Consider the following 18692-nt stretch of genomic DNA (forward strand, 5'->3'; position numbering starts at 1 on the left):
GAAGGAAGCATAGGGCATCCTGCAGAGGATGCCAGTCCATTACAGGGCATGTACTTGCATATTATGAGTATTTTACAGTCATCAGTTCACCTAACTGAAATGCTTTCAGGAGAAAGTTGACACAAACCCAACCCACTGGGACAGGAGGTTGGATTTCAACATGCAACCCTGGAGGTTTATAATACCAACCTGTACTCACCATCGTAGCTGTTCTCCTCTTCCGAATGTTACTCACCAAAGTAATTCTTCATCTTTCGAGAAGATGTCCATTTTCACATCAGTAATTTTCATCTGTGGTTCCTATGCTTGCTGTGGTAGATCTCCTTCTTTTGAGATGGTTACTCTATTCACCATGGTAATTCTTCCTTTTTTGACGTGTTTTCCATTCTTGCCACAGTAACTCTTCTTTGCAGGTTACTACTGTGGTAGCTCTTTGTTTTTGATAGGGTTACTGTACTCGCCATGGTAACACCTCTTCTTTTTAATAGGATTCCATTCTTGCCACAGTAACTTCTTCTTCTCCTTTATACATATCCTAATAAGGTCTCCTTTCCCATGTTCTTTATTGACAAACATTAACAGAGCCATTATAAAAAGGAAGAAAGCTCTTGTATATTTTCCAACACACCCTTGCAACGTGGTCAAATCATCTGCCGAGACAAGCTTCAGGTGAATTCATTTAATGATGAATGTCTGATGCATCTGAGTTTTTGGATATCATGGGGGCAACTGTACAGCAAGAAGGCCAATGGCATATCACTCAGCTAACAGGTCCATAACCCTTCATTAAATGGGACATCAATGGGTTATTTAACCAGCCATCCTACGGCTGCGCCCCCCCCCCTCCCCCCCTTTGATCTTTGAGTGTGTCAATGTGTGTGTGTGTAATTACCCCCCTTTGTTTTTACATGACGTCTCTGTCACGGTTCACATCTGAAAATGATCTCAAAATGAGCAGGAGCCTCCTTTTTTTCTCGTGTTTCAACTATAAGAAGGAGCGATTGAAGCAGGGAGGTGAGGGAGAGGGAGCAGATCAGGCTGCTTGTGCCTGAGCGCGAGGGGGGAATAGGGGAGGGCGCCAGGGGCAACTGTTTTTGAGGACACTTGACGGCTCCCGATCGTGCGGCAGCTGTGAGTCGCCAACGTCCTGCTGCCTGGTCCGTGGATCTGAGGGTGAGCCCCATTGTCGCCGGTGCTGATCCAGGTACGGAACGCTGTTCTGATCGCTGCGTGTGTGCCGGGAGCGACCTACGGCTTACCGCCATCGGCATTAAATGCGGAGCTTATCTTCCTCTTTGGCCTTGTAATGGATTAAAGGTGACAAAGCTGAGTGACACCTCCGATCACCAAACCATTTGTTCATAGGTACACTGTACATATATACACACTTTAGTCTCCTGGTAAATCTTTCTAAGATGTGCGCACAATTCAGAATTTGTATGGTTGTTTCAAAGTGCAAACCACAATGCACTCTAGAATTAAGGGCCAAATTTAATTATGGATAAAAGAAAATAGAGATGAATAAAAAAGTGTGAAACGTGTAGGTGGATAACCCATATGAGGATCGACTTGCATCACAGTCACTTATTAATTTTTCATTTAATTTATGTCTGAGCAGTAAAAATTAACTTGCATGTCGCAACTGATTTCAGTAACTTTTAGACAGAAGCAGTAAGGTTACTTTAGCCCTCTACAGTAACCCATTAGCAAGTTTTAAGACATCTGTTTCTCAGCAGGCTTAGGAAAGTCAGTGCAAAAAGTCAGTGGAACACAGCAATACCCACTAATGAGGAATAATGACGGAGGTGTGTTTTAGTCATACTTCAAGGTGATGACAGGTGAAGGAAAGGAACGGCCAGCGAACAGCAGTTTGCACAGAGTGCATCGGTGCTTGATGTGATGCCCTCGGGTGTGTCTGCCGCTTCTCTTCCACTGTGGAGACTAATCACATGATACTGGGGCCCGACCACAAAGCTAACATTAGTTTAGTGTCAGGCTGCGTGGCCAGCTGCCATTGGCCGCGGGCTGCCTTAAAATCCGCCGTGTTTGTCTTTGCTTTATCGGGGGGGGGTATATTTAGTCGATGAGCGTAGTTTGGGTGGTGTCAATGTACTGCAGTAGCGCTGCACTCGGTCTCGGCATGCCGTGTGTGGCCCCACAAAGAATCTGCCCTTTGGTTTATTAAAAGCCACCGAGACAATGGGCACTGAGCAAACAGAAAGGATGACATGGTGCCCGGACTCTGGGGGTATCGCTGGGAGACCACCCACAACTCGCCCCCTCCTGCCCCCACCACACACACACACACACACAGGCATAAACTTAGCAACAATCCCAGCAAAGCACAAAGCATCAGTCAAATAAATAAATGGGCTTGTTTCTGAGCTCTTCCGTGTTAAAAGAGTAAGTCAGAGGAATGGACTACTCTGGGCCAATCATGGGATCCTAAGGCGGGGCTTAAGAGACCTTGCTGTCCAATCAGTGTCCTGCGTTTCATTAGTTACCTGAAGCATTAAAAATACTTCAGTATATTCTCATTTTGTAAAGAATGCTGTTGTCGTATTGCCATAATTATTCTATGAACTAGAAGCTGCGAGATTAGCAGTCACTCAGCTAGCTGACAAATAAACGCAGTGCAGCACCGGCCGATGGGAGATCACATGGGGCAGCATGGCCGTATCCCGAACCTCGCAGCATGGGCAAATATCGCAAGACCTGCAGAGCAATGTAACGCAGGGGTAGATATAAATATATGTGTGCGTTTCTTATTATACAAATAAGGTTTGAGTTGAGATATTGTGTAAGATTTTAGCTCAGACATAAATTGAAGCGTTGATTAATGTAATTTAATTAAATGAAATTACAGCTATAACTTGGCATTGATCACATTCAAATTTTTACAGTGAGATGGACTATTAGCTAAACGAATTTTTGGACATAAGGCCCTAAACAATAACGATGAAAGTAGTACAAAGTCGCACCTACAGGCAGGATAGGGAAGAAAGAAAAGACCCTGTATGTGCCACCGGTTCAGGTCCAGTTGTCTTTAAGGGGGACACGCTTTGGCAGGCCCATCTGGATCTTGTCCTTAGCAGGGGCAGACGAGCCTGGATCCCCGGCTGGAGACCTCCTGGAGCATCTGACCCGGCGGCCCTCCGTGGCTGGGTGCTGACATCACCGCCTATCAGACGGTGTTTTTTTTTTGTTGTCCATTTAAGTGCCGTGTCAGTCACGGAGCACCCTAGAGGGTGGGGGTCGGTGGTATTGTATTTTTTACGTAGCATCTTCACAGGAGTCATCTCTGATTAGCTCAGAGGCAAAACGAAACCGAGAGGCAGTAGTCACTTCAGCACATATTTATTTACTGAGCAAGACAGCACAGAAGGAGGGTTCCGAATGATATATATGTGGTTTTAAAATAAGTTAGGGCATTTTAACAATTGTGTTAACTGAAACATTGTTAACACACCCGGTTCTGATTTCCTTTGTCCAAATTAGGTGTAAAGCTCCTCCAGCGTTTCATGGCTGAAATAAACTTGTGCCGTAAAAAGCATATTACTGATTCTGCTGCTTTGTCTCATGTGGAAGTCCAGCAGTATTAAGTGCAATAGGAAAGATAAGGACACATTCCATTTGGCAGTAGGCTCACTGGCAAGAGAGAACTCATAAAAACGTTTTATTTACCCACTCATTCCTGGGAGAATGATTTTCTCCAGGAGGTTTTATGGTTAGTTGGGTCTCTTCTCTCTGTAACATACCATTTACAGTAAAAGTTGTTAGAGTAATAGTTTGATGAGGTGCCTGATTACCGTAAGAGCCTTGACCTCCATGTTGTGAGTTGTGGAAATAGAAATGGCCTCAGCTGTTTGGCAGGCTCACAGAAAACGGTCTCAGATCCTCTGAAGGTGATGTATTGCAAAACCTGCAGCATAACTCATTTGCTCCCAAATCCCGCAGATAACATTCCCAGCTCTCGGTCAAAACCTCTAATTAGGTGAAACTGGCATTCTCAACAGTATCGTTAGGTCAAGCAGCCTGGAAACATTCGCTTCAAGGGGTAACCTGACCTACTCCTTCTACAGCAGGGCTACACAGGAAGGAGACAGACATGGGGACAGGTTCCAAGACAGCCCACGCCATCCCCTGCTTTCTGGGGAGCATTCATGGAGATGGAGGGCAAGCCCTGTGACCTTTCCTAAAGACGCCGTCGCTCCCTTCATCAGCAGAGCGTTTTTTTGGTGATTTGCTCTCTCTCAAAAAAGACAAAAATGAGAAACTCCTACCCCATGGCACGGCCTGGAATTGTGCTTTTCCTGGTCACGTGCCCCCTGCTGGTCATGCTGCAAAGTGCGCCCAGTAAAGCTCAAAGTGGGCATCTTGGGGACAACGACCCAGACAGGTGTATGAGGCACCACTTTGTGGAGACTATCACACATCCCATCTACAAGTGCAACTCTAAGGTAAGACACTGCCCGTTTCACTGTAAACCGCTAATGCGGCATTGGTGCATGCAGTCTCCTCAAGCTACCCCAGAGCTTTATATTATTAGCATTGTGTCTGAGCTGTCTCATATCATTCACATGATGAGGTATATTTAGAGTGCAGTGTTCTTTTACTCTTTGAAAAACATCGTGAACATCTTGCAAACTTGTGTGTGCTGCGCTAAGTACAGCGTAACTTATTTCCAGATTACCCATTTGAGAAGATGCATTCCGACGTTTCTCCAGGTGACACTGTAGTTTCGTACATGCACCTGGACATTTGTGGCCACTTGATCCATTCCCACCGAAACCACAGCATCCCACTGGTCACAGGCAGACTTGCTTAAATGTCTGAACTCATCTCTCACCACAGCGACTCATGCAGTTTGTTTATTTTCTTGGACAAATGAGGACATATTGTGGAGACACAACAGATCAGGAATGCATCAATAAATAAATAGGTAAATAAAAATAAACAAGTAATAAATACATGTAGGGCAGCACGGTGGCCTATCTGGGTATGTGGAGTTAGTCTGCATATTTGCATCTAGATGAACATCTAGTTGAATTAGTGACCCCAAGTTTCCCATAGTGTGCTCTGCATTGCACTGGACTTCCATCCAGGGTGTCCCCTGTCCTGTGCCTTGAGCCTCCTGGAACAAGTTCCAGGCTTGTACTGGATAAGCCCTTATGGAACAATGTGGCTGGGTGAAAAGTGAGTTGCGAAGGTTTTCTCTACAGTATGCATGTAATTGTTTTATGGGGCACCAGTTCCACTGCTATGTGAAATGTTTTAGGTAACCGGCAAAAACATTCTAATTTCCAGCCGCACCACAATTGCACGACACACAATTCAGTCATTGTTCTTTAGACCCTTATGGTCAAAAGGTCGCTTTGTTACTTTCTTGTAAGAAGATATTATGGATATATATTCCATATATATACATACACACATTTGGGAGTACAATGTAATATGATTACATTCTAGCTACTACTTTTTTTCTGAATGTAAAATAAGACACTGCACATTTGTAAGTCTCTGAAGCGAGTTGGGTCAAGACTGTGACCTGACATAGGATAGTTTGGTCCAGATTCTACATGTAGAAGGCGAGTTCTTTGAAGAGGGAGATATCCAAGGATGTTCCTGTGGGACATATGTTGCAGTGCCACCTCAAATCAGGTTCAGGAGCTACGTGTCCGTAGTGGGCAGTACCTCATTTAGTGACACGTAGCTTTATTTGGCGTCTTACCTCACCACAGTGCCAACTAGAGATTTCAGCCATGGGGACGGATTCCTGCAGTCCTGTGTGGGATTATCAGCCACACATGGCTGATTCCCTCCGTCCCACAAATAGAATTGCACCTAGTGCAACAGCAGTTGGTAACTGTTGCAGGCAAATGTGCTTCTGTAGCTGTCCTCAAAGTGTTTGAGACAGTGAGGGTAATTGTTAATAGTGTGATCTAAAAATGCCTACAGATAAATATGGATATCTTTGAAGCCGTCACCTTTTAACTGTATTTTGTGTTTTTTATAGTTGTTGCTTGGCCAGACATTTTATTACTTTGATTACACAGGTAAAGACCTGACGTGCTATCAGATACTCATTTCCTATTGATTTCTGTATTTTGTGCCATTTGGTTAAACCAGTAGTTCTCAAACTCGGTCCTCGGGACCCACTGCCCTGCTTGTTTTCCAGCTATCCCTGCCCCACACACTGCTGATTACCTGGATCAGGTGTGTTCAGTCAATCAGAAGCTGAAAGACAGCTGGGACTTGTGTGTGTGGCAGGGATAGCAGGAAAACAAGCAGGGCAGTGGGGCCCGAGGACCGAGTTTGAGAACCTCTGCGTTAAACCAGGAAGTGACCGACAGATCAGAATAGTACCCTCATTTTTTCCCTAATCACTAAGCAAAGCTCTTCCTATGCCACTTGGTTCTAAGTTCAAGACCTGCTCGTTTGTACTGTATACCTCATACTATCAGCAGATCACAGGCTCATTACTAAAAATGTTTATACTTTTTAATGTTTGTTGTACATGGTAATGTTACCTGGCAACTCACTTCGTTTTGGAGAATATAGTGCCACCTTTGACATTTGTGTGGCGTTCCTATACTTCCCTGTGCTTCCATACATTTAGGCTAACTGGTATCTTTTAATTACCCATAATGTAATGTACCCCAGCCTTGTGTCCCCCGACCAGGATAAGCGGTTGGAGGAGGAATGGATGGATTTTTTTGTAATATTTTGTAATATAAAATACTGTGCAAAAGTCTTAGGCAGTCAAAGACAATGTTTATGGCTATTTATCTTGGTAGTACGTGTGTATTTGCTCAGAAAAAAAAAAACAATTTAACCTTACAACCTATGCAAATTAACAGTAACGATAAAAATGAACAAGAACTTTGTCTGTTCTCCAAAAAGTTACTGATATCTTGCTGGATAGCTAGATAACCTCCGCTTTGGCTCCCTAACCTCTCCTCAGGGGCACCTCAGCCATTGTACGTGTTCGGTAAATATCTCCACCAGCTCAATTAATTAATAATCTTGACTCAATGGAATATTGATTAGTCAAACAAAGTGGGGTAGTGGTCGAGTTAAAAATACATGGTGTATTGGACAGTTGCTGCAAATACTGTGGGAATTTGGATAGTGGTTTGGAAATGGCTTCTTGAAGAGGTTTTTGAAAAGCTGCCACATTTTGACAGACATAATGTCACAGTTTTACACCAATATGAAGATTTTTTATACATCATTTTCTGTTACTGCTTAGGACTTTTTCACAGCACTGTATCTCATTTAAATACCGAATATTTAAATAATGGTTCCCTGATTAACGATCAGCACCCATTTCTACTCCGTTTCATGTTTCCTTTCTTTCTTGTAATACCTTCCCCAGTGTCCACCATCTCTCTCTCTCTCTCTCTCTCTCTCTCTCTCTCACACACACACACACACACACACACACACACACACACACACACACAAAGTCATGCCCTCTCTTTTTAGTGAAGTATATACCCTGTACTTTCATATACTGCAAAATTACACCTAATGGTTTTGTGATTGCAATCTTAGAGTTGAATGGTTTCTCTTTCTTTTATTTCTTTTTCTTTTCCCTTTAAGGCGAGTGTCTACTGTCATCTTATTGTGTGTTTAAAAACAAACAAACAAACATATATGCAGAATATCTTCAGACAACAGTTACATTATTTTACAGTGCTTCTGGGATGATTGAATCAGGTACAGATCTAAACTAATATATGCCAGGATCCATGCCGATCTACACAAAACTGCTACATTTACATGTATTGTAATCCATGGTGGAGTCCAGATTCGAATTTCGTTATGAACCTGTTCCCCCACTGGTCCACAGATGGCGCTGTTGGCACGCTGTGAGGGCCAGTGCAACCACATCTCACGGTCGGAGCCCCTGGTATCCTTCAGTTCCGTCTTGAAGCAGCCCTTCCAGAGCACCTGCGCTTGCTGCCGGCCCCACACCTCCAAGCTAAAGGCCGTGCGTCTGCGCTGCGCCGGTGGCCTGCGCATCACCGCCACGTACCGCTACATCCTGGCCTGCAGCTGTGAGGAGTGCAGCTGAGTCCCCGGGGCAGGACGCCAACAGGAAGCGTAGAAAAGATCACGGGAAACTGAGATCGTTAGACCAATAAGGACGTCACCAGCGAGTCTTGGAAAACATGTGACCTGCCTCTCTGCTGGCCACAATAAGACCTTTGACTGCGACTTCCGGCCACAAGTGTGTCACACTTAGTGTCATGTTGCTGAAAGCCTGTATAGTGTGCAGCCAGTACAGGAACGATCAGGGTGGGGATGATCCCTGAGAATGGCAGGTGCACCATGGGTAAAAGGGCTACCGGATTCATTTTGCACTCTGATTGCATTACATATTGCGGGTTCTGTTTGGTAGTAATGTGGAAGGCATCAGATTTTCATGGGATTGCTTTCATTGGTGTTGATGGTGAGAATGAGGATATTTTATTTCTTATGCATTGTGAGTCTGCATCTGTTTTGCAGGTGGATTCAGGTCGACACGCCTGTTGCATTCATCTCCAGATTCAATCAACATATTAATAGTATGTTGGGGCGCAACTAACAGAAAACGCTTAGGAACAGTTTTAACCAAGTGGACAACAGACCATATAAATGGATTTTTTTGTTCATTTCTCACTGTCTCTGCTGCAAATACACACACGCAGCAATTTTACAGTTTACGCAGTTAGACACATTACCATTTATAACCTTCACTCTGTCCTGCTCGTAAAACTTCAAGAATGTACATCTTGCTTGCAGACATCCATTAGGAAACGTGATCTAATAAATGTTTTCCTTTCTTTCTAAACACTGCACAGGCCGGTTTGAGAGACCAGCACAGCAGGCATAAGTGTTGCTATATTTCTCAGAATGTCTTGGGAATTTTTATGGAACCACCTTAATTTTGCTCTGCTTTGTTCTAATTGCGGGATCGCTTCCTTGGTGTCACTGAGTACATTCTGCCCCCTGCCTATACCCTTAACTTGCTTTCTGGCCTGGCTCCTCAATAAATTCTTCAACGAGAACATAACCACTAGACACATATGGTGCTCAGATAAGTCCAGGCATAATTGTTTTGATAAGCACACATTTTTTCCATTGTGATAGTGAACATCATTATCATACTACAGGTAAGTAAGGACAGAACAGTCCACCAGAAGAAACGTCTGCTTAACGTTCCCATTCATTGTGGTTTCCTGGTGTAACACAATTCATTTTCCAGCCTAAATCAGAGGGCTTTCTCTGTTTCCCTGTGCAGTGAAGCAGTAGGCTATTCAAGAAATCTAGCTACTTGGGGACTGAATATATATCACTGCTTTTCTCTGTTTTCCACGCAAGTTGCTAAAGCGGAAAAATCTCCTCAGCTCCTGAAGTTCCTACCTTCGTCAGTTAATAATCAATAGTGATATAACATCACCTGGAAAACCAAAAGCAAAGTCATTCATCCGAGTCCTGTTTCTTTTCTTGAACGTATTTTGCAACCAAAATACTGAAAATAAGTTACGCAACAACACTGTCTTCTGCTGGCAGAAAATAGAAGTGCACTTCAAATTGACAATGTTGGTGGGCTTGGGGGTGCAGCAGAAAGGGCTCATTTATTTTAGGATGATGTTTAGCCTTTTAACAGTCATGATCCTCATCCGCATTTTACACTGACAATGACACCACGTATAAACGATTATAAGGCGGGATAGTGCAAGTATCCCTTCTAGTTTCATACAAATATCTACTCCAAAGTACGTTTGCTTACTGCACTTCATGCCAAAAGAGTTTTTCCAAGACATTAAAAGCTTTATATTCATTGCTTGTGGCTTAGATGGTATTAGCGTTGTCTGTTGTGTCCATACAATTGAAATCTGAAGCGAACAGCATTTGCATGAACTAATTCAGTCAGGCGTTGTGGGATCTTCACACCACATGTTATTACAGCATAACATGTGCATTTATACAGCCGGTTGGTTTATTGGAGAGGATGTTTGTTTTGCTCAAAGTTTCCACAGCAGAACCCCTGTCAGCGCTGGTTACAAATCCACTACACCAGCGTTTCTCAAACTATGGGCCGCGGGCCGGTGCCGGTCCGTGAGAGGGTTCCTGCCGGGCCATGAGAGGGTTCCTGCCGGTCTGTGAGAGGATTTCTGCCAGTCCGTGAGAGGGTTCCTGCCAATCCGTGAGAGGGTTTCTGCCAGTCCGTGAGAGGGTTCCTGCCAATCCGTGAGAGGGTTTCTGCCAGTCCGTGAGAGGGTTCCTGCCGGTCCGTGAGAGGGTTCCTGCTGGTCCATGAGAGGGTTCCTGCCATTCTGCGGAGCCTCGCTTCTGCACCAATCAAAATCCAGTCAGATCAGGTCAGGTATAATAATAATTATTATAATAATAATAAGAATAATAATAATAATAGTAATACTACCTATCTATAGTAATAATATCTATCTATGCGGATATGAATCCACGGGGGGTTGGGGGGGGGTCGTTTATGCAGGGCCCTGCAGCCCCAAAGCCTGACATGACTGTCCCCAGGACAAATAAGTTTGAGAAACGCTGCACTATACTACCAGCTGCCCAGTCACACCCTATAAGTATTATGTTAGCCAAAGTGTTTGATAGGTGGGAATATGACTTAGGTATTTACTTATCAATAAATCCATCCATTTTCTATACCTGCTTGTCCTAAGCAGGGTCACAGGGGTGCTGAGCCTATACCAAAAGGTAAGGATGCAAGACATCCATAAATTCAATGAAATTTATTTTTATGAAGCTTTCTTCCCAAAATACTTGCTTGGGCACAATGTATGTTTTGCACACTGTATACAAAGACACACATTACACTGTACAATCCAAGGTAACAGAGGACAGGAACAAAGATCCCTTTTGGATTGACAAGTAGGGAAAGAAACCTCCGGTGTCCCGATGTCAGTTGGCAGACAACCACCGCAGGTCATGCTAATTTCAATTAGATGTCCAAATTACATCAGGTAAATAAGTGAGGTTCAGCCAGTCCGGTTCTTGTCCACTGTGATCTGCTGTCCTTGACCAAAAGAGTTAATCAAGGCTTTCATTTTAGGATCCAGGAGGTTCAGTCTTGTAAACCTGAGACACCGACATGCCCACGGGGAATTAACATAATGACTATTTAGCTATGCAATCAACATAAACACAGCATATGGCTTGCATAGCGACATCAACATTATGCAAAGCCAAGCCAATGGGTCTGATTTAAACACAAGGGGGGCATTTGTGCATTTTCAGGTAAGCCATCCCACAATGTGGAGATCCTATAGCAGAATACTGCCAATGCTTACTTTCAATATTATATGTATTGCATTAAGGCCTGGGTTTAATGAATGGAGCCTGCAGTTGGATAAGGAAAACATTACGTTCAATTAAATATTTTGGTGCTTGTTCATGCAGCAATATTTTGAAATCAGTCCTAAAGCTAATTGGGAGTCAGTGTAGAGATATAACAGTTTGTGTAACATGATTATATGGTTGTGATTGTTGCTGAAAAGCTCAGATTTCACCCCATGGAGAATAATGTCAGCTTTCTGCTTAATCGTTTTGGTTTTTCTCTGCCTGCCACTCCATTGAGGTTCTTGTGTTTGTGCTACAGTCCTTGCTGAGCTTGGTATTCGCTCCTGGACTGAGGAGCTGCCTCGCTGCTGTAAAACCCAAAGCCACACAGCCCCGCAGAGTCAGGGGTACAGCTGCTGTGGTTCTTAATTTGGTTGTATTTGACTTTTTGGCTAATTGATCTTTTCTCCTGTAATTTGTCCAAGAAAGAATATTTGGGAGTCAAAACCTTCAAGGCTAGCTGTTTGGCATGTCCAGCAGGACAGGTCAGCGATCAGAGTTAAACCTTACGGTTCAGAATGAGGAGAAGCCTAAAGATCGTCTCCAGCCCCGGATGTTGCTATGGGTACATTGCAATTTAACTGTAACCTTTTTTTGATGGCCAAATGGCCAAGAATTCATCTGAAACCAGATTGCTATCTAAAGTCTCTTTATTTACGCGCTTCTTCCCACGTTCTTAAACCTGAAATGTCTGTTTTTTCATAATATATATTATAAAAGTCTTTTTTGCATTTCATATGTTTTAATTACTGATTGCAAAAAAAATAAATAAAAAATAAAAAAAATGAAACACATTTTTACTGCCAGAGCTTTTTCAGAATAAAGATGTCCTGTTATGAGAAGCTCTCTTTATTTCGCCCTCACGGATAAGCACAGCTCTGCTCCCTGGAATCACACAGGAAGAACAGATCTCTCCAGGCTACGGGGATCGGCCAAGCCCATCACATCCTCAGCAGGTCAGATGCTGTCTTTGCCATAAGCCCGCTGCACTCTCTCTCCATCTGGACTCTCTGTGTGCCATTCGTGGCACTTCTCCCATCTGGTTTCTAAACCGAAGGTTCCTCGCTGTGTCCCCGCCTCCTCCGCCCTTTATGCCAGCCCCCGCACAATGTTTATTCACCAAACGCTGCTATAAACAAACCAGAATGGGAAACGGGTCCTGTTTCTAGGCACTGGCTCAAGCTGCGCACTTCTGTTCTCTCTCAAATGCATCCAGATTAGTGTCACGCATTCTCGTCACCACACTAAGGTATAGAGGATGTGTGTGTTTATTGTAAAAGAAATTGGCTTCTAGGAACGATAAGACAAAAAAACAAAACACTAAATATGGTGAACAGCGCTGTTAATGGCCACAAGGGGGTGCTAAAGAGCTGCTCGAAGATTAGTACAGTATCTGCAGTAGCACACAAAAAGCCCACTTCATTTCAACAATATAATTGCATATTACAAATATTAGAAATACATCGTGCAGTTATGTGTGGGAGTAAGAGTATCTATACATTTATGCAAGTTTATAACTATGAAGTGTCCGCGTGTAGGTGTATGTGACTTAATACTTAAGCATGAAGGATTGTCATTTTACTGAGATGAGCGATTTATGGAATACCAAGTGCAACATTGAAAAAAGACCCATTTGACAGCCATAGTGTCCGGGTTTACACAACACTGCAGAGTTTCAGCCCCATTCTGAGCACAGCAACATACATGTTAATAGATTTACTGCTTTTAAAAGCAAGCCTTATCAGATGACTGCTGTCCCTACCACCCATGTTTATTCTACTAGCGGATCAATCAATTATTGTGCCTTTTATATTACATATACAATGTAACTGTCCATTCATATTATTTATTTTGTTGTACATTGTTACTTGTTTCGGATACATCTTCAAAGGTATAAAATACAAAATGAATACAATGTTTCCCCATTGTTTCCAGATGCTTCGGTTACTAATCAGTGGCTTTTAGGCTGCATTACAGACCAGCATCCATGCAGGAAAGCTGAACTCTGACCTGCTGTTTGGCCACTTAACAGCTTCAGATTAGGAATGATTCAGATTCTGTTCGGCGACACCCGAAAACTAACATCACCATGGGTAAAAGATTTCTGCTTAACGGATGGAGGAAAAGCGCCCGGGAAAATGAGAAACGTAGTAACAGCTCGTCATGCGCTAAATTTCCTTGCAAATGAAGTTTGTTTATCTAGACTGACAGGTGGACAGGTTGGGAGGGCACCAAGCCAGCAGAATCCCCCTGAGAATTTCCCCTGCATTGCCTATAAAGTGGAATTGAACCTGGTACTTGAGAATGCAGATCCTTCATTCCATAGACAATGTGAAAGAAGGGTCTCGTCCCTGCTGACTGGCAACTAATACCACGCTTTACTTGTAGGTTAGGCACAGGATAAGCCTACAGTTTTGTTCAGGGGAGTTGCTCGACATAAAACTCTACTCGGGCACAGACCCCCCACCCCCAATTACCCATAAGATTTGAAAGTGAAATTTTACTGGGGTACAGCACATAAATACTGGGGTACAGCACATAAATACTGGGGTACGTACCCCAGTAAAGGGGGTCTCGCTACGCCGGTGGTTTTGTTCAAGTTTTTTTTTTTTTTTGCAAATATCCATATGCGTGATACCAGAGACAGACAGGTAAATGCATTTTTAAGATTAATAAAGTGAATATAACCCTATCTCCACTATTCCCCGCTAGCACCGCCAGAGATGCCCAGCCAAAGTATTCTTACTTGTACATCCATCTATCCATCCATCCATCCATCCATCCATCCATCCATCTTCCAGCTGCTTATACAAAATAGGCATGTGACCCTGGACTGTATCAAAGGGAACACAGGACAGAAGTCAGGGGACAGCCTGGACAGAAAGCCAGTCCATCACAGGACAGAAAATAGGGCACAGCCTGGACAGGAAGCCAGTCCATCACAGGACAGAAGACAGGGCACAGCCTGGACAGGAAACCAGTCCATCACTGGACAGAAGACAGGGCACAGCCTGGACAGGAAGCCAGTCCATCACAGGACAGAAGACAGGGCACAGCCTGGACAGGAAGCCAGTCCATCACAGGACAGAAGGCAGGGCACAGCCTGGACAGGAAGCCAGTCCATCACAGGACAGAAGGCAGGGCACAGCCTGGACAGGAAGCCAGTCCATCACAGGACAGAAGGCAGGGCACAGCCTGGACAGGAAGCCAGTCCATCACAGGACAGAAGACAGGGCACAGCCTGGACAGGAAGCCAGTCCATCACAGTGCAGAAGGCAGGGCACAGCCTGGACAGGAAACCAGTCCATCACAGGACAGAAGGCAGGGCACAGCCTGGACAGGAAACCAGTCCATCACAGGACAGAAGACAGGGCACAGCCTGGACAGGAAGCCAGTCCATCACAGGACAGAAGGCAGGGCACAGCCTGGACAGGAAGCCAGTCCATCACAGGACAGAAGGCAGGGCACAGCCTGGACAGGAAGCCAGTCCATCACAGGACAGAAGACAGGGCACAGCCTGGACAGGAAGCCAGTCCATCACAGTGCAGAAGGCAGGGCACAGCCTGGACAGGAAACCAGTCCATCACAGGACAGAAGGCAGGGCACAGCCTGGACAGGAAACCAGTCCATCACAGGACAGAAGACAGGGCACAGCCTGGACAGGAAGCCAGTCACATCACAGGACAGAAGGCAGGGCTACCAGAGTAATTAAATTATTGTTGGGCTCTTGAATAAAGCCCCTAACCCTAACTGCTCTGGGGGTGCTGGCGCTGACCTTCTCTCTGACCCACACTTGTGTGCTGCTTTGGACTAAAGTATCTGCTAAATAAATTGAATCGTAGAGTAAGTCAAATATTTTTTTCTCCCAAACACTATGCTGATTAATTATTGGTGAGGAGGGGATCTACATCTATCCCTGCATATTGCTGCCATTTGTTCTAGGGTCCAGAGATTTTACTTATCACAGTACATTCTTATTATTATTATTATCATTATTATTATTATTATTTAGGGGGCGGCATGGTGGTGCAGTGGTTAGCACTGTCGCCTCACACCTCTGGGACCCGGGTTCGAGTCTCCGCCTGGGTCACATGTGTGCGGAGTTTGCATGTTCTCCCCGTGTCGTCGTGGGGTTTCCTCCGGGTACTCCGGTTTCCCCCCACAGTCCAAAAACATGCTGAGGCTAATTGGAGTTGCTGAATTGCCCGTAGGTGTGCATGTGTGAGTGAATGGTGTGTGAGTGTGCCCTGCGATGGGCTGGCCCCCCATCCTGGGTTGTTCCCTGCCTCGTGCCCATTGATTCCGGGATAGGCTCCGGACCCCCCACGACCCAATAGGATAAGCGGTTTGGAAAATGGATGGATGGATTATTATTATTTCCACTCTCTAGTCTATATGATGTCAGCTTTCTAGTCTGCTGATCCTGTCCCCTCTAGACAGCTCCTGCTGGTCTGCCTCTGCAGTGCTAAGGGGAACTACATCCAAAATAGGCATCTTACAAGGTCTCTACTGCTAGCCTCTCTCCTGGGTGCCACCTCCTCTCCCCAGTGTTTGACTGGATTGACTGGAGTTACAGAGCCAAATGTTGGGTTTACAGGGGACAGAGTGAGCTGCAGCAGGATGAATAATGTTCTCGGGATTTATTGGTGTCTGTTTTGAACCCGATGGGGGATGAACTTTGAAGTTAGAGTTCAGCTAAGGTTCCCCCTGAAGCTTCCCGTGCTCAAGTGTGCAGCCTGAGGTCTCCTACGCTTCCTAAACACTACCCAACATTTCAGTGAATTTTGATTTAAAAAGCTTACAGAGAGCAACTAAGAAATAATATTGATGTAAAAGAGCAAGGACACCTGAACTAAAAAAAGGTTTTTACAGAAGAAGCCATTTGGTTCTCTTCAAATCATGTGGAACTGTAATTAGTACCATTGTAAATATTCATTTGTTGAATCTTGTATTTAATATCAATAATCTGAAGGTTAATCAATTATGATCTGGGAATTTATTAATCACCAGTCATCAGTGACCAATTTTCATAGAAATTACTTCACAAGGTAGAGAGTGATTCATGGGCTTGGATAGCAAACGTGTGTGAAGGGTAATTGCAATCTTTTCGGTTTCTACATTGTTCTACTTAATTATGGTTCTAGATTCTTCAATATGGCCATGATGTTGACTGTTGACTTTCTAGGCATGAGAAAGAAAGCATATAACTCATTACAGGCCCTGGAGAACACATGGTGATCCTCAGGCCTTCTCTGTTTTTGAGTGGTTAAAGCCTAAAAAGAAAAATTATGTGACAGGTGGAGCATTTGGTATCACACAATGGATATGATGTATCAAGAATATGTAAGTGGCAACTCTATCTATCTCTATGAATTTATGTAGAGTTCACTGGTGTGACTCTGTGTCTCTTCTCCTGATTGTTTTTTAATTTGCTACTTTTCTCGCCTTCCCATAAACTCCTTCTAAAATCTAGCCTGTTGGCGAATTCTTTGACACATGTATGAAGATTTCAGTTCCTAATTTATACTGGATTTAAATTAAATATTTGTACTGTATACATCTTAGCACAACAAAATTTTTATTTGCAGTCGCACGTTGCACAGAAACATTTCATTGGACAAGCTAAGATTTTAGTACAGGAACTTGTGTCTTTATGGGTTAATTCCTGGCTGAAACAATGAGACAGTCAGATATGCAAAGTAATGATAAACGCATGATCACATGCAAATATGCATTGATGGAAATGAGAATGAAACAGGACTGCGGCAGATGACCATCACTGTTGAATTTGCTCCACATGTTGCTCATTCCTGGTGTTTCTGTCGTAGGTTCCTGGTCTGCTTTAACACTGATTTTAGACCCGATCGCATTTCTGCATAGACCCTAAAAGCCCACGATATCAGGTACTCGTGCTTGCAGTGTTTGCCGTGTTTTCCTCCCTTCTGGCCAAAACATCAATTGTTTTCATGTTCTTATTAAGAAGCCTTTTCGTAGACGTGTTTCCCTCCAGCTCTGGAAAAGGAATCCCCCCCCCCCCACCGCCCCCCCATCATGCAATTATGTTGACAGAGTCGCCCAGGCTTTCCCACACTGACCACCTTTATTCTCACTATCACGGCATTCTGAGCGGTGAGGGCCCATCTCCGGGACAGAGAGGACACCGCAGATTCTGCCGCACATTAAATCATCCGTTCTGCCTCCATTACTCCATATTTCCCAGAAATCGTGTCTGCTCGGACCTTTGGTCACGATCGCTCCATCATCATCGTCCTAAATATCTGTGCGGGTACTTAATGGGGTAACAGGCAACAAAATAAACTCCACGGTAAACAGAGGTTATACCAGGAGCAGTTTTCATTTTTTCATTGTTTGTATAAACTGTATTAATTCAGTAATTGATATCCCCACCCTCTGCCTACCTCCAGGCTCTGAAGTTCTTCTCTTTAGATTGCCTCCTTCTGATCCCTCCACACACATGTACAGCCAACAACAGTGCCTATCCTGGTGTTCAGCACCTGGCCTACCGCTTTATCTCCCAGCATGCCGCAGTCCCCACCTCTCCGCCCGATAGAAAATACAATGGACCATCGACAGCTGTCTGAATACAGGAGTGAGTCATGCTCATCAAGAGACCAGACCTTAACAGTACAATTCTCTTTCTACGTGCCCTGAGGTGAAGCAGAGTACCGCTGTTATCACTACAGGAACACCCAGGACACCTAATCCGGATCCTGCTGCTGTTTCTAATGTCAGGGTCTGGGACTGCTTTGCCCATTGCCAGCCAGGAGCAAAAGCAGGATGTCCCCACCATTCTACAGTATTTGTGCTGAGAGATGATAAAACGAAAGCAGAAGGACCTGTGCTGACGTAGCTTCAGAAACCAAATCTAGGTTCAGGTTTTTCTGGCTCGTCATACTTAAATAAATTTGAAAATGTAAAAATACTCAATTACAGATATTACAGTGATTGTTGAAAATCCTCTGTAGCCAGTTGTCCAGAAATTATCCAGAGGAGCAGTGTGACATTGGGCTATGACGGGAAAGAGACGGCAAAGAGCTGGAAGAAAACCCACATGAATGCGAGAGGAACACAAATTCAGCATGCAGAGCTTCAATTCGTCAAATCACAGCTGTCATTGTGGATGGCGTGAGGTGACGGTGCTGCACACTGCGCCAGTATTCCACCCACCGTGTGAAAAAAAGTGAAGTCAAACTTTATGTGTTTTATCAAGCATCCATCAGCAACAGCAAGCAAAATGTGTTGACAGCATCACGATGTCTCCCAAGTATTGAAAGAAATGTACATTTTCATGAAAA

At 44.2% G+C, this 18692-nt stretch overlaps 1 protein-coding gene across 3 annotated transcripts; it reads left to right on the forward strand.

Moving 5' to 3' along the window:
* The first annotated feature begins 1058 nt into the window (after positions 1 to 1058).
* Positions 1059 to 9846, forward strand: LOC125710364 (norrin-like). 3 transcript variants are annotated; one of them, XM_048979989.1, is made up of 3 exons: positions 1059 to 1204; positions 4083 to 4460; positions 7856 to 9846. In XM_048979989.1, the coding sequence occupies exons 2-3, from the start codon at positions 4269 to 4271 to the stop codon at positions 8078 to 8080; spliced, it is 417 nt and encodes a 138-aa protein (XP_048835946.1). In that variant the 5' UTR covers positions 1059 to 1204; positions 4083 to 4268; the 3' UTR covers positions 8081 to 9846. The 3 variants fall into 3 exon arrangements, with proteins under 3 accessions (XP_048835946.1, XP_048835947.1, XP_048835948.1); XM_048979990.1 differs by having other exon boundaries at positions 4086 to 4460; XM_048979991.1 differs by having other exon boundaries at positions 1059 to 1173.
* The last annotated feature ends 8846 nt before the right edge of the window (positions 9847 to 18692 follow it).

The sequence above is a fragment of the Brienomyrus brachyistius genome, chromosome 16 (genome assembly GCF_023856365.1).
Source record: "Brienomyrus brachyistius isolate T26 chromosome 16, BBRACH_0.4, whole genome shotgun sequence".
Lineage (NCBI taxonomy): Eukaryota > Metazoa > Chordata > Actinopteri > Osteoglossiformes > Mormyridae > Brienomyrus > Brienomyrus brachyistius.

Excerpts from the sequence above, each read along its gene's own strand:
- LOC125710364 (XM_048979989.1), top strand. The coding sequence starts at position 4,269 with ATGAGAAACTCCTACCCCATGGCACGGCCTGGAATTGTGCTTTTCCTG. Across the intron at positions 4,461-7,855 it reads TCTACAAGTGCAACTCTAAG|ATGGCGCTGTTGGCACGCTG; the intron begins GTAAGACACTGC and ends ACTGGTCCACAG.